General features: G+C 37.5%; 1 protein-coding gene across 3 annotated transcripts in view; it reads right to left on the bottom strand.

Annotated features, from left to right (window-relative positions):
* LOC145675726 (uncharacterized) overlaps positions 1–27,136 on the bottom strand; it is a 1,359,799-nt gene that overhangs the window by 168,038 nt on the left and 1,164,625 nt on the right. For all 3 annotated transcript variants that reach the window (XM_081746346.1, XM_081746345.1, XM_081746348.1), the window contains one exon: positions 23,873–23,931. In XM_081746346.1, coding sequence (XP_081602472.1) covers positions 23,873–23,931 — 59 coding nt within the window. The remainder of the gene's footprint in view (positions 1–23,872; positions 23,932–27,136) is intronic.

Here is a 27,136-nt window from a genome sequence, read left to right as displayed (position 1 = left end):
TCAATGACAACATCGGGAAGGGGGACAAGAAAGCGGGCTCTCCTCAATGCCATCATCCGCCTACCCCCAGACATATTGCATTGTAATGTAATTCAAATCATATAAAACTAACATTTTCGATAGACAAAACATAGCTGTCCACCCAAAATATGTTTCTGCCCCCCCGCCTGCAGCCCACGAAATGAAAACTAGCGTCGTCACTGAGTAGCAATGATAAAAGGAAAAATAAGTGGCAGAGGTATGATAGGAATAGCAAAGGTAAGAGAAAATCTCCTTATCTTCCTTAAAAACATTATTCTGAAATAATAATCATTCATTACAGTAAAATATACAAGTCGTGAAAGTTTAATTAAATAACTCAGAAATTATATTAATATGTTTATAGATTAGTTGTTCAACGTTGTACTAACTTTTAAGATGTCTACTAAAATCTACTAAAATTTTCGAGCGCTTGTTACTGATATTTTGGTTCCTTCAGTTGGCAACGTTTGCACTCATTCTCACACGATAACGATTAGGCTACGACAGGATAGCCTTCACAGTGTTCTTCGAGGGCCTAAACTTTAAAAAAAAGGGTAAGTTTCAAAGTTGGTCATCAATCTATAGCAAAAATTTGGAAATTTACCGAGAAGAAATGAATAACTTCTCGTTTGTGTGCTTGTTGATGTGTAAGAAAGGCGAAAGTTTCTTCATTCTTTTTTATAAGCGGTTGTAAACATGGAGCTATTTGGTAAACAGAGGGAATTACTTCGCACAAGGTTACAACATGACTGGATTATGGGAAAGTTACGAGCATTTGTGTTCTGAACATGGCTGTAGGTGTACAGAGACACTTCAGTGGGTACCCTTACGCAGAAATGTGAAATTTCACTGTTTTAATCTCAACAAAATGGGTCCAAACTTTGTTAACTCTAAGCTAAACCGGACCCTTCTTTATCCTACATGTCTCTATCTGACTCTATTGTACCCTTTTAAAGCGGCCCTTAAAATAATTATAATTTTTAAATTTTCGTAGTTATGATTTTTTTCTCGAAAACCAGGAGGATGACTAACTTCGGAATAAATGCCCTTCAAAAGCTCATTGCTTGCCTCAGAACATCATACTTAGATCATTCATACAGAACATCATATATTAAACAAAAAATGGAATCTTAGTTTTACGTCCCACGATTATGCCGGCTAGGCTAAAGAAGACGGTGATAATGACAAATGAATAAAATGGTGGAATGAAGAAAGTGGGATGAAACGGGAGAATCTCGAGAAAGCCCATGCACACTATGTTTGTCCACCACAAGGCTCACTTGGCGCGACCTGGAATCGAACCAAGGACCCCCATGCACCAGAGGTGAACACTCTACCACTGATCTATCGCTGCCCCATATATTAAACAGTATATCATCAAAATACAATGTACTAATAATTAGAAGCATTATGTTCCTTGACGTATAAATATTCGGATAGGCATACCCAGTGGCGGATTTAGAAAGTAAAAACTGCGGAACAGCCAGAAACCAGTGTACGATAGGTATATCATGAGTTTACTATAAATTTTCAAACATATATAAATAATAGCTTCAATAATTATGTCTCTCTAAAAAGTAGGGGGATGAGACTCCCCCAGTCCCGACCTAGATCCACAACTGGGCATAGCCTTACAGCCATAATGGACCTACGTCCCTGCATTTAGGACACACAAAGGGAGCAAACTGCCGCTCTGTGTATAAGACATATTATTGTAATACTTATCTATTAATAAACAATTGAAAAACATTAAACAATCTTGTTCTCCACACTCCACCCCACGGGAAAATCTAAAATGATACCACTGTAATATATACTGTTTTATGCTAGCATTTTGCATAAAAAGCATGCGTTTTACCATGCTAGCTCTTCTACTAGCGGAAAAAAGCGGCAACTACATAAAAATAAATTACCTCCCTCACACCATTAAAAGGCAATATTCAAGTGAATTTCCGCACTAGCGGAAGTTTACTTGGCGGGGAGAAAGAGAGATGGCAGCAATGTGCGAAGTTTTTTCCCCCTTTTCTTCTACCTCATCCTACCCCAGCGCACCCCCAGCCCGCACTCCATTGAAAACTTGGTAGAGTGGTTTGGCTTTCAACTCTCTCTCTCTCTCCAGCTGGAACGATGCCATTTCCAGATTGGTTTAACCTGTCGAGAAACTCAACAGGTGTAGCTTAGGAAGACTCCGTTTTCGCGCGACTTTTTCCCCCACTTTTATCGTTATCATTTTTGTTCACGCGGACATATATTCACTGGAAAGTGCTTACTCAGTGCAGTGGATAAACTCTGGGTGATTGCTTTGCTCATCGAGAAACATCGGCGGCTGCACAGTGTGTGCAACTGCAATCACATTAACTCAGGTCTTCATTTTTCCTTCAATAATTCATTCAGTTTTGAATATATATTCTTTTCTGTGTTTCATTCATGTTGCTCTTCTGCTGAGAAGTCTATGAATATGAAGTTTCAAATGTAATCAAAAAGTTTAAGGTCATGGTTCCATTCAACAGAAAAATATCTTTATGGAATAAATATGTTCTACTGAATTAGTTTACTTGTGAAAAATATACTGTTACACACTTAGATTTTCTCAGATATTTGCATCTATACATCCATAGTTTACAGGTACGTGCATCTATTTACGCAGTTTCTTTAAATATATGTATAAACGTAATGAACACATACATGTTAATATCTCTGTCTAATCCGTCCTTATCCTGTACCCACATTACCAAATATTTGCGTTCGTTACCAGCGAGGAACAGTGTGGTAAACAACTTTCGTTTTACTCTGTTTAATCCGTCCTTGACCTGCATCCGCAGTACCAAATATCTACTTACTATCGCGGAACAGTGTGGTAAACAATTTTTGTTTTACTCTGTCTAATCCGTCCTCAATTTGCACCCACATTACCTAACATCTGCGTTCGTTACTGTCGAGGAACAGTGAGGAAAAGTTTGGTGTTACTCTGTCTAATCCGTCCTCAACCTGCACGCACATCACCAAACATCTGTGTTAGTTACTATTTGAGGAACAGTCTGGGAAACAATGTTTGTTTTACCCTGTCTAATTCGTCCTCAAACTGTACTCACATTGCCAAATATTTGCGTTCGTTACCAGCGAGGAGCAGTGTGGTAAACAGGTTTTGCTTTACCCTGACAAGTCCGTCCTTAACCTGCACTCACAGTAACAATCATGTGCGTTCCTTAATATCGTCTAACAGTGTGGTTAGCAATTGTTGGTTTACTCTATCAAATTCAGTCTCAACCTGTACCGACATTACCAAATATCTGCGTTCGTTACTATCTAGCAACAGTATAGTTACCAATCCTGAACAGAATGAAGACTTGCTTGACAATTAATATATATATATATATATATATATATATATATATATATATATATATATATATATATATATGTGTGTGTGTGTGTGTGGAGGAGGGGAATGTCATGTTTTTATTTTGATATGTTAAATTGTTTCTGACGATAGTTTTGTCTATATACTTTTACTGTTATTTTTCTTAGGGCGTACATTAGCACATTATCTTCGTTTATAAGCGGAGAGGAACGCTAAACTATGTCCAAACTTCATCAGGTAAGCTATATTCGAACTTCACCAGGTAATTTATATGAGCTATGTCCAAATTTCAGCAGGTAATTTCTGAGCTATAACCAAACTTCAGCAGGTAATTTCTAGGAGATATGTCTAAGCTTCAGCAGGTAGTTTCACTAAGCTATCTTTAAACTTTAGCATGTAATTTCTCTAAGCTACATCCCGCTGCACATGAACATCCGAATTCCGTAATGATCTTCTCTCTTCATCCTCATTCTTGAAAGTGGAACCCATGTCTTCTATTTCGGAATAGTATTCTTGTAGGTGCAGAAGAGTCATGGATATTCTTTTATTTTTTTTAAGTTTGCTACACTGACATCTTTCGAACCAACTAGAGCACTTGTTTAACGCCTTACTTAGTTCTCAACCAGCCAATCCTAACACCATTGTTGGCTGTCTAACATTGCAAGATGTGAAAAATTGGAAGTGTGAATGCCCTTTTGCATGTGATGATACAAACTACACTGCAGGAATGTGTAAATGATGAAGGCTAGCACTTTGAAAACCTCAGACATTGTATTTAATTGTAATTCCTACATCATCCTGATTGTGAGCTCATAGTTATTTTTTTCATAATGAAGAACTTATAATACATAGCTACTAATAAAGGAAACACGAACTCTTGTAGACGTATACCTATTTTACCTATTTTGCGCCTCTGTATATATATGATGATTCAGAAAGTAATGCCTCCAAGATGATACCTTTATTTGTGTTTGACAGTTAGCACCGATACGGGTATCAGTGGAAAGTTTGCAATGTCAGCTACAAATGGTGGCACCACTTTTCAGCTTAGTCCCCATTACGGGTAACTCATTTGCGCCCACGCAAAACAAGGTTTTTCATACCGTCGGCGAAAAATTGTGGTAGATACTGACGACACTACTGCCGAACTGCACCTCCGCGTCATAACTGTGGCGTTGGCCCTTAAGGTGATCCTTAAGTTAAGGAAGAGCCAAAAGTCTCGCAGTACCTAAGATTCAGACCATATCCAGGATGAGTCAGAATGTCAGCAACATTTTGCCAGGAGATGGGACAACTTTAATTTTTTTGGCGAAGAGGAGAAGGACGTGTGGAGGTACTCCATCAACTGATTCTTCGTTTCCTGGTCGTAATGGTGTATTTACGACTCGTCGCCGGCGATGAATGTTCCTGGCTACACAACCTTCCACAGTCAGAAATTCAATAACAGCCCTCTGTTTCAACCGGACGTCACCACTGTATGCCGTGGATTGCTCCATTACTCTGGAATGGCAAGAGATAGGAAGGTGAAATAAGCGACATTCTACAGCTTAGGTCTTTTAGGATTTTTTGGTAACTTTTGTTATCACTGCGTAGTACCCGTTTTTGACCGCTTATTTAGGTCCTATAGCTGGTATCTAAGCCGAGATTTTATTGGTCGAGTAGCGAATGAACAAAAGAACACCAGAGATGGGCTTTGAAACCGGATGGTCAACTTGGCGGTGCCAAGTGGGGGCGGGTGTGTGTGATTTTTTTTTTCAAATTTCAAAGGTAAATTTCAAAACATTTTCATGCCTTTAGTTTCCAAGATATCAGGTTGAAACTTTGCATACGGATTGTGTGTGTCTTCGGGTATTTCTCAAAACAAAAAGGAGGTTCCCACGTGAAACCGCGGTCGGACCCGAGGGGGTGATTTTTTTCAGAAAAAATTCCGGTTTATCTCGATTTTTCTGGTTCAAGTGTAAGATACGAACATGCGAGTTGTGCCGTTGGAAAAGGTTCGTTATACAGAAGAAAACGGCGTTTCAACCATGAATCTAGGCCAAATAGTAATGACGCAGTAAATTTTTATAATGTGTACATATATGTGTATATACCCATATACACGGCCTAAATTCACTTTCAACAATTATTTTCGCCCTTTGTTTTCAAGATACAAGATTGAAATTTTGCACACATATATATGTACATAACCACGTATGTGTTTTAGAAAAAGCAGATTCCTACGTGAACCCAGACCCGGGCCAGAGGAGCACATAAATTTCAATTTTTTTTTTCGAAAAACCTCCCGGTTTTTTCCTGAGTTTCCCCTTTCTAGTGTATAATATGGACAAACGAGTAGTACCGTTAAAAAGTATGCTCTATCCTTAAAAAAAGAAACAAAAAGAAACGAAGTATGAACCATGATCCTACGATAAATAGTAAGGAAGCAGTAGCTGTTTGAGTGAAAGTCTAAAATTTACCTCAAAAAGTGAAAATCCTAAAAGAGTAAAACATGAATGCATTAATCATAAACAGTTCAGAATGTTTCCAGCATTATTGGTCAAGTAGTGGGCTTGGAGACATTACTTTCTGAATCATCCTCGTATATAATTACTATAATAATTGTTAAAACATAATGCTAAAGGGCCAAAAATAATGCAGTAACAATGGTTCTTACCTATTTCTTTCATTTCTATTTTTACTGTACAATCGAGCTGAGCTGATTTTAGTTTAGCGTCCTTTTCAGCAGCAAGGCTATTTGAGACGTGGACCTACTGATTAACGTGGGATCCGAACCACATTAGCTCCCGCCGGGAATCGAACCCGGGTCTCCCACGCCAAAGACGCGTACGCTAACCGCTTAGCCACGAAGGAGCTCTACTGTACAATTGAAAATGTCTAGTTTTATAGAATAGGAAAACGAACACCTTTGGCTCACTTTGAATGTTATATATCAAGTAATGAATATAGCGTACTTAAATGGTTTAGTACAATTAAGTTCAAAACCTTTCTAAGGCGTCAATGAATGTATTATTTGTAGATAATTCTGTTAAACTAGTATTAGTTGCGAGCGGAACATGTGGCTTTTTGTATCACTAAACCAACTCATTTAGAAAAAAAAAAATAGTCTTGGAAATTGTTGGGTGTTCCCAGATTCCTCCCTGGATTCGCCACTGGTTTACAAAGGCAAATCGCACAGCTAATCATCCCTGAACGGCCAGGATACACTGTCTATTAAAAAAATCCCTTTTACTCTTTTGCCCTTTCCATTTTTTCCCCTCTATTTCAAAAATCTCACTCTTTTCGCTTCATTTTTCATGCTTTTCCTGTTTTAACGGACGCCGTTTTGTTCTTAACTAATACCACAAGAATTAAAAATTTCTAACTTTGCGGTATCACCTCAAAAAAAAAAAAAAAAAACTTTACCCTAGCATCATCAAAGATACCGTTAAAGTGTAAGAGTATTACGGTACATGTTTTGAACAAGAGTTGAACAGAATTTAGTAAAGCTCGATTTTTTTTTTTTTTTAACTTTTCAATTCCTATAATCTGTCTTATACTTCAGAGGTGAAACTTATCACTTTATTACGTTAAATGGTAAAGTTTATTTTGGAATCAGATAGAATCAAGAGAGAATATCTCTTTGTAAGTGTGGTCTCCTAAATGCTACAAGAGTGTCATTTTACCGACTTATTTCTCGCTCTTTTTTCTTCGTTGTATCACGAGAACACATACAAGTACTCGTAAAATGAAAATTAAAAGTTATGTTTAAAGTACTTGTTTTTAACTACTGTTTTCGTCCTTAAAAGCGGGCATAACCTCACATAAGTATCTTTTAAAGCTCTTTTGAAACTGCCGTTCTCACTACTATAGTACATACGCCGTGTCTTATAAATGTATTTTATACACGAGCGGATGTTTGTTTTAAGTACGTTTATATGAAAATCGCTTTCAGAGTCAAAGTTGGTAGGGGTTGGCTGCCCGTCCCATAAAACTCTTTTTGAAGTCCCTCAACTCACCCCTAGCCATAACCCTACAGGAGGTCATGGAAAGGAAGACAGCGAAAGGCCAGTATTCCGCGAATTATGTGAAATGAAGGCATCCTGAAGGACGAGTTACAACTTGCACAAGTAAAGCGTAACAGGAGACAATGGGAATCCCACGAGGGCGCCCACACACACATTATTTTCTATAATTCTACAGACTCCACAGAGAGAGAGACACTATACACATATACAAGCTTTCTGTATTCGGCGCAAAAGCCAAGAGGCCTTTCTAAAGGGATTTTGTTTGGGAAATGGTCTTGAAATGGGAATTCGCCAAGAGAGGCGACGAAGAAGTTAAAGAGAGGGGGAGGCGACTGAAGGGTTTACAAGAGACGAAACCAGAAAGTAAAACAGTGCGACGTTGAAATGGTCAGAAAACAAGAGTTTGTGTACAGCAAAACCTAGTCAATGATACAGGGAAAAGTTAATAAGATTAGAGCCATATAAATTTCTAAGATTGCTGGCTTTTTATAAAAATAATTTGAAATGAAACTGGAAACATTGAATTTGGCTCATTTGCTAAAATTCATAGCTTATTTATTACAGGTAAAAGAAAATGGACGAACAGAAGTAACATTTCCAAACGAAAATCTCAATGACACGGAATAAGTTTAAATTTAAACGAAATATTATGGTCGTAGAATTGAGGTATCATTATTGATATTTTGACCATTTATATTATACTAGCTGTCCCTCGCATCCATGAAAATACATTTATGAGAAATGTTTGAGTTGGTGAGTTGATTTTGAGTTTAACGTCTCTTTCAGCAGCGAGGCTATATGGGACGGGTTCTACCAATTAACGTGGAATCCGAACCCCATGACCTCCTGCCGGGAATCGAATGCGGGTCTCCGACGCCAAAGGCGGGTACGCTAACCGCGTAGCCACGAAGGAGCTCCTTATGAGAAATGTTTGAAAGGCGTATATGGATCTCCCTCTCTTCTTTGGGATGCATACTTTAATTGAAATGTAATAGTAACAACCCACCTCGATTCAAATGTTAATATGTGGGACACGGTGGTTTAATAAGGAGGATAGAGTCACTGTGGTGAGTGGTGTCATTGGTTCGATCCCAGGCTATGTAACTTTCTGGTTAACAACATCGTGTGAGTACCCGGAGAAAACCCACGGACGTTTCCTTCCACTTTCCCATTCTACCAATTGTTCCATCAGCATTCACTTGCTCTAATCATCGTGTGGGACATTAACTTGAAAGATTTCAAATGATGATAATATTTCATTATTTCCCTTATTGTCTAACTTCCGTGTGATTGTCGCAGAAAAAAAAATTGAAGTCGTGGCACGCCGAACAAATTAATGTTTAATATAAAATTATTTCGATGGGGTTGTTGTGACCAATAACATGTTTAGCTTGGCACATTTTCAAATTTTTGTAGATAATAATAAATGTATTTTGTGCTTTTAAACGCTTTATTACTATATTATCTGCTTTTCAGCGCTTTTATTATTTTCTCCGTTTTAGCTTTTATCATTTTCTGCTTTACATCGCTTTTATAATTTTCTGTTTTTCAGTGCTTTTATTATTTCCTGCCTTTTGGTGCTTTTTTTTCAGGTCGGTTCATAATTTTAAAAAAATATTCTCTGCTTTTTTTAGTGTCTTATAACTCGATTACTTTTTAAAAAATGTTTTTATTTTCTGCATTTTAGTGCATTTTCGAGGCCACGTATCTTAAAGACTTTTTTTTTTTTGGTTTCCTAGTAATTTCGTTAAATGCCTAAAGGAAAGATAAGAAACTAACTTCCTATAAAATGTTTCTCCCTGAAAAACATACGTGAGCAAATGCGAAATAATTATCAAAATAATAAAATAATAAATAATATGAAATAATTACTCTTTTTTTTTACTTGTAGGTAAAGAATCTCCATTACCGCATCAAAATATCCCATAGTCTATAAATAGAAGTCTCTGCTCATGAGATGGCGTCAGTGTCCTAAATCTCAAGGTACATGAATCGCAGCGGGTCCAACATATCATCATTTGACAGTTGACAGTTGGAGCTAACAAATATGCCAAAAATATTGAAAAAATGAAATGAAATCTGTGGGTTTTACGTTCCACACTTATGCCGTAGGCTAAAGGAGACGACGCTGATGAGAAATGAATAAAATAGTGAATGAAGAAAGTGGAAAGAAGCTGGAGAACCCCAAGAAAACCCATGCACACGGTGTTTGTCAACCACAAAGTTCATTTGGCGTGAGCGGAGAATCGAACTAGGGACCCCGTTCACCAGAAATGAACGCTCTACCACTAAGCCACCACAGCCTGCCAAGAATATTGAGATTCTTTTAATCAGATGTAAGATACTGCACTCTGAAGATAAAACGTCCTTTCCACAAAAATGCACTACATTTTTTAAAATTTTATTTCAATAAAAGTACAAATTCTCTGAAGAACTTTATGATGTTTGCAGGCAAGATACGTTAGCAAAAGCAACAGTCAAAAGATAGTTCAATAGCCTTTGTTCTTGGAAATTTTGATGTTTAAAATGTTTCTTGAAGAAGTGAGTGCTAATCTCAGAAAAGGTGGATGAAATTCTAGCAAAAGTTGAGGAAGACAGGATTAAAGCAGTCACTACATCATCAATGACCTAAACATCAACCTTCAAATAGCTTTACACAATTTGGAGAAAGCTGGCTTCAAAGATGTTCAAAACCCCTTCGGTTATATGCAACCCACCATACTTCGACGATTATTTGGTTGCTGAATATTTTAGGATAAGATGAGGTATTGCAGGAATTATTTGATTTTCTTTAAAATAATTAATTAATTAATTATTAAAATTTTTCAAATATTTTATACGTAAAACAGTCATTTGGAATTTTTTAGATTAATGAAAACCATGTTGCAATATGACCAATCTAAATAATCTCAAACACATCTACAAACATACCTACATACCACAAATCAAACTAACAACATCGTTTCTTCTAAGTCAGTTAAAAAGTTAAAAAAATGATTATAAACAATCGCCATACCAATATAAGAGAAATTGATTATGACGTTGGCATATTGTTTCGCTCACGCTATCAATCTTTTCGGATATTTTGGACAGGAGACATATTGAAACATTTTTTTCTTTTCTGAAATCGTTGAATTTCGATCACCCACACTTCATGTCTGATTCGCGAATTTTTTTTGTCCGAATGGTACATTGAAACTTCAGGCAAAAAAAAAAAAAAAAAAATGCAATCTCAGTAATTGATTTTAGTCCTATGAGTACCAACACACGTTCGTACAAGGCTCGGTAGTGGCTGTTTCACATGGGAAATCTGGGCTGTTCGTGTTTCAATATCTAGTTTCTTAAAAAGTACTTTTTTTTTTTAATATAAGGAAAATGTTCAGAAATTACTTTGCCTACATCAGATGCATTTTTAGAATGTTATTGACACTTCGCTAAGTATTCGAAAAAAAAAATCTGACAATGTTTAATACAACTTTTATAGGTACATAGAATATGAGAGCACTATCCGTAGAGAAACTTTAGGACATGCTCATCTCATGCAATACACGAAAAAAAAAATTCAGCGCTCACCATTTAGTAATTACGTTACTGTGTGTATGCGTATACGGACTGCGGCGAAGGGAAGGAATAATGGTATAGGATCTTATGTTTCCGTTGATTAAAAATTTACATTTATGGCTGTGATCACAAGGTTCGTAAAGGAAATAAGGAAAACAGATCATGGATGTGGATGTTGATATTGTGAATGAACTCCTGATATCGTGATGCTACGAGAACTTAAGAACTTAAAAGTTCCTGTTCTAAGGACAGAGTTACAAACTGTTGATCTAGATCGTACACGTATGGTAATTTTGTCTTTTGCATAGGGATATGGTACACAGTGTATCTAGTATGAAGATCTCCAACCTGGGTTAGTATGGTAACAGAAGTAGCTGTGACAAGAACCTCTGTTTTATTTTATCGAGAACAACACTGAAAATGGAAATTGTTGATATTTATCATTTCTGGTTTATGTAATATAATGATACAAATGAATATGAGTCATATTCTTGGGGCAGTAAATCCATATCGGGAAAGCATTTCCCATCGTTTCGGCTAAGGTAATGTATCCACAGACAAACAGATGGGTGGACATAACTTCTACTTCACATCGTAATACATCGCATAATATGGAAGCCCCAAAAGGACAATCTCAGAATCTAATGGTTGCCTCATTTGGTGATTACACACAATTCTAACTAAAGTAACTCTATGGCGTATGGAACCAGGTCCGCAACCAGGGGGGGGGATAGGGGGCTTGGCCCCCTAAACTTTTCGAGGCCCCGCCAAACCTCAACACAAAATGTTATTATTAATACAAAAAAACACATTTTAACTATTGGTAAGAGAATGTTTAATGACTTGGTCCCCCCCTAACACATGGCCCCCCAAACCTCTGTGGCTGGTTGCGGGCCTGTAAGGAACCCGGAGGTTTAATGCCGCCTTAACAAAAGCTCTCCCTTGACTTCTGGCCTTAGCCAACTGGATCCAGTTTCTACTTTGTATTGTCCTTTCATCTGCCAATACGTCTTCTTAACAGACGTCTCCCGATTGGATTTTCAGTTAATATTTTGAAAAGTTTCCTAACATCTTCCATTCTAGTCACATGACCTACCTACCTGAGCCTCCTAGACTTGATAACCCTAATAATGTTTGGTAAATGGTATAAATTATGTAGTTCTTCGTTACGAAGTTCCCGCCATTCCCGTTCTTCTTGGGTTCAAATGCTCGTTTCAGGATCTTGTTCTCAAATACTTCCACAGGCTTCCTTAAGAAAGAGCGACTATATTTTGCAACCATACAGAATAACATGCATGATTGTCGTTTTATATATTTTAAGCTTCAAATTTCTCGACAGAATTCGCGACGACAAAAGATTTTGAACTGAATAGTAACACTAGATACTTTTTTGAAACTTATTTTTCGTGAATATGGTTTTGGTCTGTTAATACTGACCGTAGATACTTGAAATTATTGAAAGTATCCACTCTGACGAAATTATTTTTTGATATTTTAACACATCCATAATTTGCAGTTTTACCATCTCGACGAACTTCCATTATTTAGCTTTCTCTATATTTACGTGTACTTCTAAACCCTGACCCTTCAAGTGTTTAAGAGTCCCTATCACTGCGAAATTAAAATACCGCTAATTTTACAGTAATTATGTGATATCTTCAAATAGATAAAAGATAATCGAAAAGTGGATCAAGACCTCCCTAGACGACGTTATTTTGCATGAGGTAGCGTTATCTCGAGTCACCTAGTAGCTTTGCGTTTGCAGTTATTTAGAAACGCGAAAATAAATGCCGATTTTCTAAATGGCTGGAAATCGAAAGCAGATAAGTGAGTCTTGATAACGGTATCTCATGCAAGATAATATTGTCTAGGGAGGTCTTGTTTCACTTTTCGATTATCTTTTTTCTATTTTAAGATATCACATAATTACTGTAAAATTAGCGGTATTTTAATTTCGCAGTGATGAGGCCTCTTAAAAAGTTCTTTGGATTTACCTTCTATTGTTCTCCTATCATCCTCTATTATGTTTACATCATCAGCATACGCCGCCTGGTGAATACCAATAATCTCCTATTCTTAGTTTCCAGTATTTTGGCAACTCTGTCCGAGAAAGATGTTTCTTTTCTTTGATTAAAAAAAAATACATCCTTTCTGTTCATTTTTTTGTCATATCCCGTGTTGTGTTGGGATCCTATTTTCACAGCTCACCTGTGTTCGCCCAAAACTCTTCACTTATTCAAGCCTTAAGTCAGTAATGATTTAGAAGCTAAGGTAAGGAGGGAATATAGATGTCAGCAAATGCAGGTGGTTAAGGTTTGTGTGAAATAGGTACAGGCAGGTTGGTCCTCAAGGAGCAGTTTCTGTAAGATATTTTTTTTTCTTTTACCGACAAAGAAAGAAAAAAACAGAAAAATATGTCGTGGTCTCTCTAGAGGCTTACAACGGTGAAAAGAAGACATTCTTTTGTTTTCTTGCATAAAAAGAGAACCTGGTTAAGACAATCATTACCGCAGGGTTGCCAGACAACTGACGTTGAATGCCAGTAAAACTAACAAATTCTGGATTAATAACAAAGTTTACTTCATGCCCTTCTTCAGCCTTCTCCTGTGGTCTAGTAGTTATCGCGTGATCCTTAGGTCTTCTACTCACGGTGGGAGAACCAAGGAATTTGAACTATGTCCGCATCTACGGGGGTCTAGGGGGGATGTCCCCCCTAAAGTTTTACTGGCTCCCTCTAAAACTTTCAAGGTAGGCTTGCAAATGAACTATAATATGGTTGGATCGCCCCCCTACTTCTACGGGCCCCCCGTACATTTTTGGCCTGTCTACGGGCCTGATTTGAACTATTACGGTGGTTCAGATTCCAAATTAAAACTAAGTTACTGTTTTATATAGTGTTGGTGATAAAAAATAGATGTTATACACACCCAATCAACGTCTTTAGGCAATTTAAAGATTGCGACACCTCTATTTTTAGTCTACTGGCAAGAACTTGTATCTTTGATATATGAGAATTCGGGTTCAATCCTCAGTGGGAGAGCATTGAACGCATTGTCATGGATCAGATCCAACTTTAAACTGTAGACACTGTCCTGTATAGCCTCGCTGTTGACACAGGGTATAAACACAACTCAATCAATCAATCACCAAAAATTATGAAATATTTCTCGTTGCTCTAGGATTAGTGTATAAATGAGAGATCCATTTTCTATTCTCAGAAGAAGTTACTGAAGTTCAGATCTCATATTACGCTGTACACAAATGTCTCATATACCCTCTATATTTAAATGAATATTGAACATCCAAATCAACCATTTTTTTCCATCACAGCCGATTGCCCAACGCGCAAGTTTCTGTATGGCAGGACCCGGCTTCGATTTCCGTTGGTGGAGCTCGCCTCCCACAAGAAGTTCAGTAGTTGTTCGGCTCCTGAATAGTAGAATCCTCCCCTCAAATATCCTTAGCGCTGAAAAGGTTTTTTTTTTAAGGGTTGTTATACTCAAAAGGGTTGTTATACCCAAGTCAAATCAAATCAAATCAATATAAAGATTTTCGTTTCACAATTTGTGTAGACTACGGTAGACACCGAAACTTTGCCAATTCACCGTAGGTATTTGAAACAGATCTGTAACTTCTGGCTGCAATAGCGGGGTAACATGAGAAATACAACCTGTTCGCTTAACGCTGAACTTAGATCAAAAATAGTTTCTTATTATCTCTTATAATTATTACCACTTAGTATCAATATGAGAACAGCAAATTCTGTCCTATAAAGAAAGAAACTTTTGAAATGCCCGCTATTTCTGTTCTAGTAAGTTGGCAGCACTGAACGATACACGATTTTTATCCCTTCTCTTTGTGGTTAGCAGTTACGGAGCGCCAAGTAGCACACGATATTTGTGTGTTTCTGGACCGGACTTACAACAGCATTAACTACTCACAATGCGACTGTCTCCCTTCCTCCTTCCCTAAGTTACGGTGCTGAATTTGGATTTAAACGGCATTTCGATCATTTTTATATTAAATCACTCTTCTCGCAAGTTGCGGGGCTGAATTTGGATTTAAACAGCATCGGAAGTGTTACTGTTCATCTCAGTGACCCCGATAGCTATGGATTCGGCACTAAACATCGGTCATTTTCGATCATTTTTATATATATCACTCCTCCCCCTCCTTTAACCTGCACCGTCAAAATGAAGTAACAAAATCCGTCCCAGGCCCAAACATTATCTATGTTGAAAATTCGATCGAAATCGGTCGGGTACTTCAAGAGCTATTAAATCACATAGTCACCTTCATTTTTATTTATAGTCTATAAAAAACGATAAATTTGCCCTTTTGTTTGTTAAGTTTAGCATCTCTTTTCAGCATCTGAACAATACGAGATGTAGACCTCAGTTTAAGGCAGAATTAAAATAACTGCATTGCATTCAAATTTCAATCTGGACCGCGTACAAAAAATGAAACAAAATTAAAATCTGTCAGTTATACGTCTCACGGTTATGCCGTGCTGGCTAAAGGAGACAATTTTTTATGAGAATGATAAAAAAACTGGGATGAACAAAGTAAGAGGAAACGGTGGAATATTCAGAAAACCAACGCACACGATGTCTGTCTAGCACAAAATCCACTTGGCGCCATGTCGGATCGAACTAAAAGTCGGACCCTATGCACTGGAGGTGAATTTTCTATCACCGTGCCCCTGCGGTCCGCTTAAACCACATGCACCTAAGGCACGCGGGAGGTAGCTGCTGGACCGCTGGGGAGAACTGAAGTTACCTCACTTTAGTTGCAAGGTATTTTAACGTACGATTTTAAAGTTTTACAGACAATATATGGCCTGATTAACCAACATTTGTATATTTTACAATAGCGTCATTTACGATTTTGTCTGGGAAATAAGACGCTCCAGCCACTCTTTTATTATTATATGTACAGACAGGACCGGATCCAGGATTTTCTGAAGTGGGGTGCACCAATAACTACCAGTACATTTGAATCAAATTTAATTTTTTTAAATGCCTTTAGGCATCTGTGATGTGTATATGGAACTGACTTAAACTAATGTGTTTAGCAAAATCGCTTTCTTTAAGTCCGAAACGGAAACATGACATGAAATTTTAAGAAAGTATTGCTATGTCCACTGCCAGTTTCTCACTTTAGATAGTGTATATTCAGAATGGAGGGGGGGGGGCGGGTGCACGTGCTCCGGTGCACCCCCTAAATTCGGCCTTGTGTACAGGTATTAATGTACATCGATTTGAACAAAGTATGGGCCGCTCAAACTCAAGGGGTGGAAACAGTTGCACCCTGCCCTCCCTAAGCACTGCCCCTGTTTTCATAAAAGCTATCATGAAACAAAATGGAAAACAAACCCACAAGAATATTAATTTGTGGCATAGTATTGTATTCATTTGTTCTTAATTTAACGTAGAGACTGCGGTAGATCAGTGCTAGAGCGTTTACCTCTGGTGCGTGAGGCCCTTGGTTTGATCCCAGCTCGCGGCAAGTAACCTTTGTGAAGATAAACACAGTATGAGTGAGTTTTCTCAGGATTCTTCCGTTTCTTTACACTTTCTTCATTCCATTATCTCTTTCACTCTCATCATCGTCGTCTTCCTCAAATGTTATTTCTCAATTTTAAGAAAACAATAAATTTTTTTCTCAAATTTGAGAAAGCATTTGCACCCTCAGAAATGAGACATAATTCCTTGCATTTAAGTTATTATTTCTCAAAATGATTTGAGAATCGAAATCTAACTTTTAACATTGTATTACGCGGTGCACAGGTAAGAAACGGATGTTTTCAAATACGAAAAAATTTAAGAACTCATTTTTAACAGTGAAGACACTACGTCTAAGTAACATTAAAGCAGTGTTATTCTTACAAGAAAAGACGATAGTGAAGGTTAAATACAGCTAGCTATATTCTCAGGGGGAAAAATATAGAATTTGATTGTTATTAAGAGAAAAGAAAGAGTACCGATGAAGTGTATGAGTAAATCTTCATGTTACATCAGTCATATTTTGCCAAACAAGGATAGTTCTTTTACGAAACAGTACAAATGTATGTCGAGGCACGAATTTCTTTGGGGGGGGGGATCCGGACCCGGTAGAACCCCGAGCGTAGGTGCGGCCCTGGCACGATTTTTTCCTGAAAACTGCGGATAATAACATTCACATTACAGAAGAAAATGAAATCTTTCAGTTTCCCGTCCCACAGTTATGCCGGCTAGGCTAAAGGAGACGATGATAATGAGAAATGAAGGAAATGGTAGAAGGAACAAAGTGGGAGAAAATGGGAGAGTTCCGACAAAACCACCGTACACGGTGTTTGTCCACCACAATGCTAACTTTGCGCGAACTGGGATCGAATCTAGGACCTCATGCACTAGATATGAAGGCTCAACTATTGAGCAACCGCGGCCAACACATTGAAGAAGAGTAGAAGCATAAATTTCGGAATAGGATAGGACTCAAACAGCATCAGAATAAACCAGAGAATTCGATACAAGGGTCAACTAACCCTTTACATTAAAATATGTTAAAAAAAAAAAGCTGTATATAGAAAAATTTCTTTCTATCTTTCTTTAACTCTTTGCAGACTATAGTTTGAGAAATAATCCCAATATTTATAGTAAAATTACGGAGTTAGTGCGTGCGCAATATGTGGAATTGTATAATACTGATTCAACAGGAAAGGAATAAATTTTAGTACTGCAGTTAACTGACTAGAATTTAATTATTATATAGCAAGTACTGAGGCTATACGAGACAAGATCTAGTTCTCAAAGCAGAATCTGAACCAGTATATTCTGGTTTTATCCAAGCCATGATGCACACGCTGAGGATTTAATACGTGAACCCAAGCAAAGAAAGCACAAGTGTTAGTCATTTAGCTATGAAGAGGTACATAATTTCACACAATTTATTTCGAGACTACCGAGACGAGACCTAGATCAAGACAAGGATCAGTTGGTCGAAATGAGACCTAGATCAAGACAAAGACCGGTTGATCGAGACGAGACCTCTATCAAGACGAGGACTGGTTGGTCGAAACGAGACCGTGATCAAGATAGGAACAATTTGGTCGAGACAAGACGTAGATCAAGACAAGGACAGGTTGGTCGAGACGAAGCCTAGATTAAGGCAAAAACCGGTTGATGGAGACGAAACCTAAATTAAGACAAGGACCTATTAGTGGAAGACAGAAATAGAGTATGACAAGGATTGGTTGTTCGAGACGAAGCTGAGATGGTGATCTTCGACTTGAGACGAGACCGAGATGGAGACCACTATATGTAAACCTTTTCGACATCGAAACAGTATGAAGTCCAGTCTCATCTTGCTATCATCCCTAATCCAAACCAATTTTAGACATTTTTGCTTTCCTGATATTCTACACGACAAGTTTTACACGCAAGCTTGATTCAATTTTGGCAATCTCTCATAAAGAAACATGTAACTTATCTTCTATGTTATTCTCACGCGCATATACTCTGATAGAACTTGTAGTTATCTTTCCGTGCAATGCTTTGACACACAAACACGTACCTAAAAATACAAAAAAACTAGATTTAGTGAGAAGAGAAAGAGGGGAGAGAGACAAAATGTTAGAATTAGAAATTAGACTTGTGGGCTTTCGGCATCTATGATCATGTTAGTCTGTTACACATGAGGGATGACGTCACTTGGCGATCACACTATCCGGGGAAATCAGGAAAGAAGAAAGAAATGGGGAACGAAGGAAGCAGCTTGGGACCTTTATGTTATGTACTACCCCGGCATTTGTCTTTTGTGAATGAGAAACACCAGCAATGAGAACCTCACCTCTCAGAATGGCAATCCTGAAAAGCTTTCACAATTTGTCGATCGAGTGTCCCCACAAGGAATTGAATCCAGAATCGCTCGCATCAAAGGCAAGAGCGCTAATAGGACCACTAGAGAAACAAAGGAGAAAGTCGTGTATGTTAGGAGAAAGACGTGCTAGAAGAACCTTACCAGCTTGACATATACTTTCCATGAGTATTGTGAAGTTATATCATCTCCGGGTTACACAGGATTTTCTTCAGGTCACGTTGTTGTCCAGGACATTGGATCTGATAGGTCACGGCTCACAAAGTTCGTGACCTGTTCCATCAATGTTGCCTTTTACGCAAACACTTGCCACTTAAGAGTAAAACATTCTGTCTCACATAACCTCGGTGCTCAAAACGAACCTCAAAACCCCAAGCAAAAAATAAATATAGCCTCAGAATGAACCTTAAAACTCCACGCAACAAATAAACATAGCCTCACAACTAGTGCTCTCAAACGGGCCGGGTCGGGTCAGCTCGAGTCGGGTTACGGGCCGGGTCGGGTCGGGTCAGTCTGGTCAGCTCGGATCGGGTTGTCGGGTCAGCTTGGGTCGGGTTATCGGGTCGGGTCAGTTCACTTTGGTCAACTGAGTTTAGGTTGAGCTTAAACTCGGCTGGAGTCAAAAGCTGCTGTTTTTCACTAGCTGCCTAATTAAAAATAGCAATTTTCAATTGATTGTATACAAGTCATAAATCTATTTTGAACACTTGCAGCTAGTGTTTTTATGGTAAATGCTTATTTTTGTACTTGTGTGTACTTTAATTTTAAAATGTGGAAAACTGATTTTACCAATCGACTGTAATATTAATATCTACGCCAATATGGAGTCTGGATTTAGAACAAAACTAGCAGTTGTTTAAGCAAGGCCAAAAGAAAGATTGGATATGGACGACCAAGCCCAAGCAGGGCCGCGGTAGCTCAGTGGTAGAGAATTCATCTCTGGTGCATGGTGTCCATGGTCCGATCCCAGCTTGTGCTAAGTATGCTTTGTGGTGGAGAAACGCCGTGTAGTGGGTTTTCTCGAGGTTCTCCTGTTTCCTCCCACTTTCTTCATTCCACCATTGCATTCATTTCTCATGGTCACCATATCCCTTTGCCTCGGTGCAGAATCGAGGGACCTTAAACTGAATATTTCATTTTATTTCACCAAGCCCAAGAACATCGATACAGGAATAAGATAAAGATTGGATATGCAAGACGAAGTGCACAGTAATCTTGCTCTTGGCCTTGTTTTGGTGATCACGAAGTAGCGATGAGCATATTTTCTTGCTTTCCGTATAGTATGAAAGACCATAATCAAAATCACACTTGTCTTCATTTATACCGATAAGGCGAGCATTCTTGGCTCTTGTATAGCATTAAAGACTACCAAGACTACCAAATGCAGGACGAAGACTTGACTGTGAAAGACAAAGAATAAGACGCAGTATTGATGACCAAGACCCAGGGTGTGAATTGTTTGAATTTCATTTGTTGGTCTGAAAGTGATGAAATAAAATTAGTACTTTATAATTAATTATCATACTATATTTTTAAATTATAATTACAAAATTCATATTATGTATCCTCTTACTTGCAACTATATATACTGTAAAATGCGTTTTAATTACCGAGAAAGAAAAATCAAAGTGGCTTGGGTCCCGGAATCATAAGAACCTATTTTGGAATGAAAGTTGAAGGGTTGGAAAAAAATCACAGGTGTTCTTCCGTTTCCTCAACCCTTATTATTGTAGTTAAATGATTTCCTTTTGTCTCCGCCAAGAGACTTTTGCTACTGTCTTCCGAGAAGATCCCCTGCCGTCCGAGCAGGTGAGAACACTGACCTTGAATTAAAATTTCGTCACATAGAACTAAAGCAAATTTCTTCCACGTCGGACACTGGTATCAGTTATAAAAGGAAATAACCAAACCTCAAAAGTCCCAAATATTCATTAAGATGCATATAAAAATCCCCCGCTTGATCTAGCTAGTGGTTAATGTGTAAGACTTCGTTCGGTACACGTGGTCCGGGTTTAATTTCCAATGGGAGTGCATTTTGGCATTCACCCAGTGTCGTGACCATAGTGCTCTCAAACAGGTCGGGTCAGTCGGGTCAGCTCGGGTCGGTTCGGGTCAATCGGGTCAGGTCAATCAGATCGGATCACGGGTCGGGTCAGTCAATTCGGGTCACGGGTCGGGTTGAAGACTGATTCAACCCGACCCGACCCGTTGAGAGCACTACTCACAACGAACCTTTAAAACATAGCCTCACAACGAACCTTAAAACTCCAAGTAACAAATAAACATAGCTTCGGACAGCCTCGATATGAACCTTAGAACTCCAAGCCAAAAATAAACATAGCCTCGAAATGAACCCAAAAAATTCAAGTAACAAACAAACTGCTTTCGCTCCACTTTCGTCTCAAAACCTAAAACTTTCGTGTATGTTAAATAACTTATGGACGTCTGGTAACGCTGCACTGCAGAGTTTTAGAAGACGTATTTTCTTTTCTACTAGATGTGAGCAAATTCTACATATGCTCCTTACATAACACAACGTGTACACGACCCTGAAAACGACAGTCTGTCACTCTATATACACTACAGTATGGTGGCTCCAGCTGAATTTTTTCACGTCATCGCATTCATCATCTTAGTTTGACTTGGGTACGGAGAAAAAGAATACCAAAGTGGTCCTCTGAGGTTTTTCTATCTACGAGTCTTTGTCTTGCTGAACTTCAGAATACTAAGTGAACTTCATATGTAAGTGTTCCTCAAATGGGAAAAAAAAGAGAGACATACCGTTGGAGAGAGAGAATATTTCTTACCCTTTTAACACATTATGCATAAAACATTTTATCACTTAGTCTTTTAGGGTCACTATATTAAAATTACTGAATGTTGGGCTCTATATTATTATTATTATTATTATTATTATTATTATTAATAATAATAATAATAATAATACTAATACTAATAATAATAATAATAATACTGCTTTTGTTAGGTCCAGGGATTAATGAGTGTGTTTATTATTATTATTTGGGCCTCAAAACGTTTCTTCCACGTTTCTCTATCTCCTGCTGCTTCCTCTTTTAACTCCCAATATTTTTTTCTGGTTTTGAAGTCATCGATCAGTTGTTCTTTTAGTTCCTATTCCTCCCTTTCCTTCCACCTTTCCTTCTATGGCGATGGAAAGAAGACAATTTTTTTTTTTCGCCAAATGTGCCAAATCCAACTGGCCTTCTTGTTGCAAAGCATGCTGGTTAAAAGGGCCCTCTTCTCTCTTATCCATTTTAAACCCTTTTCGTTTGTTAATCTCTCTCTGTCCATTTTGTCTTCTCCATCTTCTTCCAACACAGCATTTTCGAAGCTTTTTAAATTCTTCTTCTTTAACTTTCGTAATGTTCAAGTCTCTGAACCATAAAGTCCAATGCTCTCTCTCTCTCTCTCTCTCTCTCTCTCTCTATATATATATATATATATATATATATATATATATATATATATATATATATATATATATATAGTGGCGGATCCAAAGGGAGGACTATAGGGGCTATAGCCCCCCCCTTGACGCTCAGGTATACACTGGATAAAATGGGCTTCAATCCTGCTTTACACTGGATAAAACGGCAAAATATGGTTTTGCCCCTCCCTTGATCATATCCTGGATCCGCCCCTGTATATATATATATATATATATATATATATATATATATATATATATATATATATATATATATATATATATATATATATATATATATATTAAAGCTGCTAGTTAAGAGTGATCTTTTCTTGTTGAATGCTTCTTACACTATGGCAATTCTTGATCTGATCTCTTTGTTACGGTACGCGTCTTTCGCTAAAATACTTATCAGATTCTTGAAATTATTGACATCTTCTAGTACTGTTTGTTTTACTCTGACCCGTAAGAGCGACTTTTCACGGGATATTCTCATGACTTTCTATTTTTCGATGTTGATTTCCATTCCATACATTTCCCCAGTGTTAACTATTTTGTCCATCATCTCCTACAGACTTTCTTTGCTTCTAGCTATATAATATCCGTATCATCTGCATGCCTAGTCTTGTTAATGATCTGCCCCCCCCCCCCCCAAAGTCATGATATCTCCAATTCCCATTAATACTTCCTTCATTAAACATTCACTGTAAACTTTAAATATACAGGGTGCCAATGAACTATACCCACAAACTGTTAAAAGGTGACTCATTATATTAAAATAAGTACACCAGTTCATATGAACCTATGGGGGTAAAAGGATATAGTTTAAGTGTTAGGGCGATCCTAGAGTGGGGGAGAAACTATATTGCAACACGCGTTATTTCGAATCTCAGGAACCATGGACTTGATTTGGTTTGATTTTGAGTTTAGTGTTCTTTGCAGCAGTGAGGCTATATGAGACATGAACCTACAGCTTAACGTGAGATCCGAGCCACATAAGCTCCTTGTCGGGAATCGTGCCCGGTCCTCCCAAACCAAAGGCTATCTATATTCTCAGCACGTCTAAAATAAATTTAAAAAAAATATTGGTACATAATAGTCAAGCAGAAACATAAGTATGGTTACCGGGTTTACAATTGATCAGGTAACAAATTTCAAATAGCAGTCTGGCTTGTGATAATAAATCATGCTTTGTGGATTCCTCCAAATTTTGAAAATGGATTTTCTCAAAAGTGGGAAAATATGGCTTGACACATCTCCACCCGGCTCCTCCCATTGATAATGAACGTTTTACTAATCTAATTCTCCCAAAATAAGTCATTCTTGAGTTTGGACTTACTACCAAAGATAGAAATTTAACAAAATTTTTAAACTGTGGTCAGAGCCAGCAATTTGTGTATATCATGGTTATGGACAAAATTCACTTTCTATTCTCTTTTCAAGTTTAACTGGTGTTCTCACATATGCTCCCCTATGGACACACTGCTGCTATCATATGTGGCAACACTGCAACAGCGTTGCGTGCCCTTGAATTACACATTACCCTGTTTCTGACTTACTGAACGTTCTGTACACACTACATTTTAGACGAATAAAAAATAAAATGTTTGTACTTACAAGACACTCAGAACTTCCACTTTTCGAGCATCTGTTAAATTCCGTAGATAAGGCTCCAACTAGAAGAAAAAAATACATAAAATAATTATTATAACATAAGACACACAAGAATATCATCATCTTCACCTTTTTTCAGATGAACGTTCCACGATTATGATTATGACCTGTAGGCTATGGGAGATGACGACTAAAGCAAGTGAATGATGATGGAAAAAATAGTGGAATGAGAAGGGGGATGAAACGAGAATACCCGAGAAACTCCACGGACAAAACGTTGTCTAGCATAAACTTGCTTGGCCAGAGATTGAAACAGGGACTCCACGCACCGAAGATAAGCACTCTACCACTGAACCACCGTGTCCCGTATAACCGTTACCTGGATGTAAGTATCCACAGATATAGCCTAGATATCTTACCTTCGGACAATAGAACACTTAAACAGAAAACAGAGTTTAAGGGTTAATCATAATTTTGGCCTACCATCTTACAAAAATCAGTGTTTAAGGGTTAATCATAATTTTGGCCTACCATCTTACAAAAATCAGAGTTTAAAGGTTAATTATAATGTTGGCTTACTATCTTACAAAAAAGGGCCTACCATCTTACAAAAATCAGAGTTCAGGGGTTAATCATAATTTGGCCTACCATCTTACAAAGTAAGAGTTTAAGGGTTAATCATAATTTTGGCCTACCATCTTACAAAAATCAGAGTTTAAAGATTAATTATAATTTTGGCCTACTACCTTACAAAAATCAGAGTTTAAATGTTAATTATAATTTTGGCTTACTATCTTACAAAAATCAGAGTTTAAAGGTTAATTATAATTTTGGCTTATCATCTTACAAAAATCAGAGTTTAAAGATTAATTATAATTTTGGCTTACTATCTTACAAAAATCAGAGTTTAAAGGTTAATTATTATTTTGGCTTACTATCTTACAAAAATCAGAGTTTAAAGGTTAATTATTATTTTGGCTTACTATCTTACAAAATAAGAGTTTAAGGGTTAATTAAAATTTGGCCTACCATCTTACAAAAATCAGAGTTTAAGGGTTAATCATAATTTTAGCCTACCATCTTACAAAAATCAGAGTTTAAGGGTTAATTACAATTTTGGCCTCTCTTGCAAATATCCTAGTGGATAGCTTTATTAGTGTAATAGCTAATACTTCAGAATTAGTTCTGTCTCAATAAGTAGTGTGATTATCGAATTACATCAAAATATAAGTTTACAAAAGAAAAGTAGTTTCTCTCGGTATTTCCGAAAACTGAGCATCAGAATTCCTATTCACCGTTTTTATTTTATTCATCTTACTCAGATCTCTAAATAGATACCGTGTGGTTACCTTTGAACCCGCCTTTTTTTTTTTTTAAAAAAAAAAAAAAGGTACAAAAAATTCTTGTAAAGTAAGCGAAATGTTCAAGAAAATTGTACCTTGGATAACAGAATGCTACATTGGAAATAGAACACATGAATTTTCCAAGTTCAAGCAGGTGACGCCAATCACTCACTATAACATTCTGCAATAATACTGCAAAATTGTTATGCTTTTGTCTGTTTTCTCTAATCACCGGGTCTGACAATATTCGAGACCCGGACAAAAATAGTAATCTAAGTAACCCGCCAATCCATGTCATAAATGTTACAGAGGCTAAGGGAACTCATTAATGGCAGTGGAAAGTAAATAAAATCTTTCAGTTTAACGTTTATGCCCTTTAGGCTAAGGGACAATGAATTATTAAGACAAATGAATGATGAAGATAAAATTGGTGGAATGAGCATGTGGAAGGGAAACGGGGTATCCTGATAAAATCCAGAGACACGATGTTGTCCACCCAAACATACTTAGCCGGGGATTGAAGCAGATACCCCCACGTACCAGAGATAAAGCGTCCTACTACTGATAAACCGTGTCCCCCCTACAGTGGAAAGAGAAATAATCCATACTCTTACCGAGAATCGAACATTTACACCTTGGCTCTCACTCAGTTTCATACCCAGCCTCAACGTGTTATGATATCTGTTATATGTCGGCCTTACTTTCAGGAAGTTTTCCTACTTCGTCCTTACTGTGATGTTTCATCATCTTGTTATCTCTGTATCTGATTCTTTCCATCAAGTCACTATACATGGTGCAGATGATAGTCAGGGAAAGCCTGTCGTAAACACTAACAAAATAAATTAGAAAGCTGGGCAACTTCAGCAAGAAACTCTCCTTCAGTGCAGTGCTCACGTCTTCAATTTCATACATAAAGTTCCTTGTCGGACCTTTGTACTCTTCTGTTTTATTTGGGAAATGAACTGTATCCTTGTAACCATTTTTATTTTACGTTGTTCTTCTCTTAGATAACTGAAGCTGTCTGTATTCTTGGACGACAGTAAACTTCTCATCCTAATCTTACACGTGAGTGTGGACGTGTGAGAAAGAGGTATATAGATTTCTTCTGGGCAGGGTGAAACGGACAGATGGTCAGTGTGTATGTGAGTGAAAAATTGTCTGATCGAACGTCGTAATTCAAGTGTTAACGTTTTGTCCGACCTCCAAGATCAAACAGAGAAAAGAAAAATGACCATCATAAATTCGTTATTGAAACATGGCTCGGGTAAACTGTGGTCACTTTTCTTTACGTTTATTTTCCTGCTTCTTTCTTTCTCTCTCTCTCTCTCATAAGACAGACAGAAAGAGAGAGAAAGACGAAAACCGCAGTCTCACATACGTCCTTTACTTTGGCTTTATCCAGACCTCTTTTTTTTTCTCTGTTCCTACAAACACCAGAACTTTTACAAGTTCTTTCTCCTGTTTCTCTCCCTTTTTTTTGGCTCCGTTCTCAGCGAACCCTCTTTTTCTTCTTTTCCTCTCTTTCCACTGTCGACAGCAACAATCATCTTCTCCGCACAGGATTTACGATTCTATTTTGATTCACGATGTGCAAGATTACTTGAATTCTTTTCGTCCTCCTGTAATAAAGTTAACCCAACTCTCTTCACCTTTTTTTTTTTTTTTTTTTTTTTTTTTTTAAACCTTCGCACAGCGATATAAGTTTTCTCAGATGCTACTTCTGCAGCACGTTTTATTGTCGACAACCATTTCTACCTTTCCTTTTTTTATTTCGTTCTTTCTTTCCAGTTCCTTGGAGCACATGATAGCTAAACAACAAGCAACGTCTGGTTCTAAATTGTCACTATTTCTCTCGGAGTTGAAATTAAATCTGATCTAGTTTACAGTTCAGCCTCAGTTTTCAAAGAACATTACGTTATTTACG

This window comes from Thermobia domestica, chromosome 18 (assembly GCF_964235325.1).
Source record: "Thermobia domestica chromosome 18, izTheDome1.hap1.1, whole genome shotgun sequence".
Classification (NCBI taxonomy): Eukaryota; Metazoa; Arthropoda; class Insecta; order Zygentoma; family Lepismatidae; genus Thermobia; species Thermobia domestica.
The sequence above is the reverse complement of the archived record's forward strand: the minus strand, read 5'-3'. Positions and strand labels throughout refer to the sequence as shown.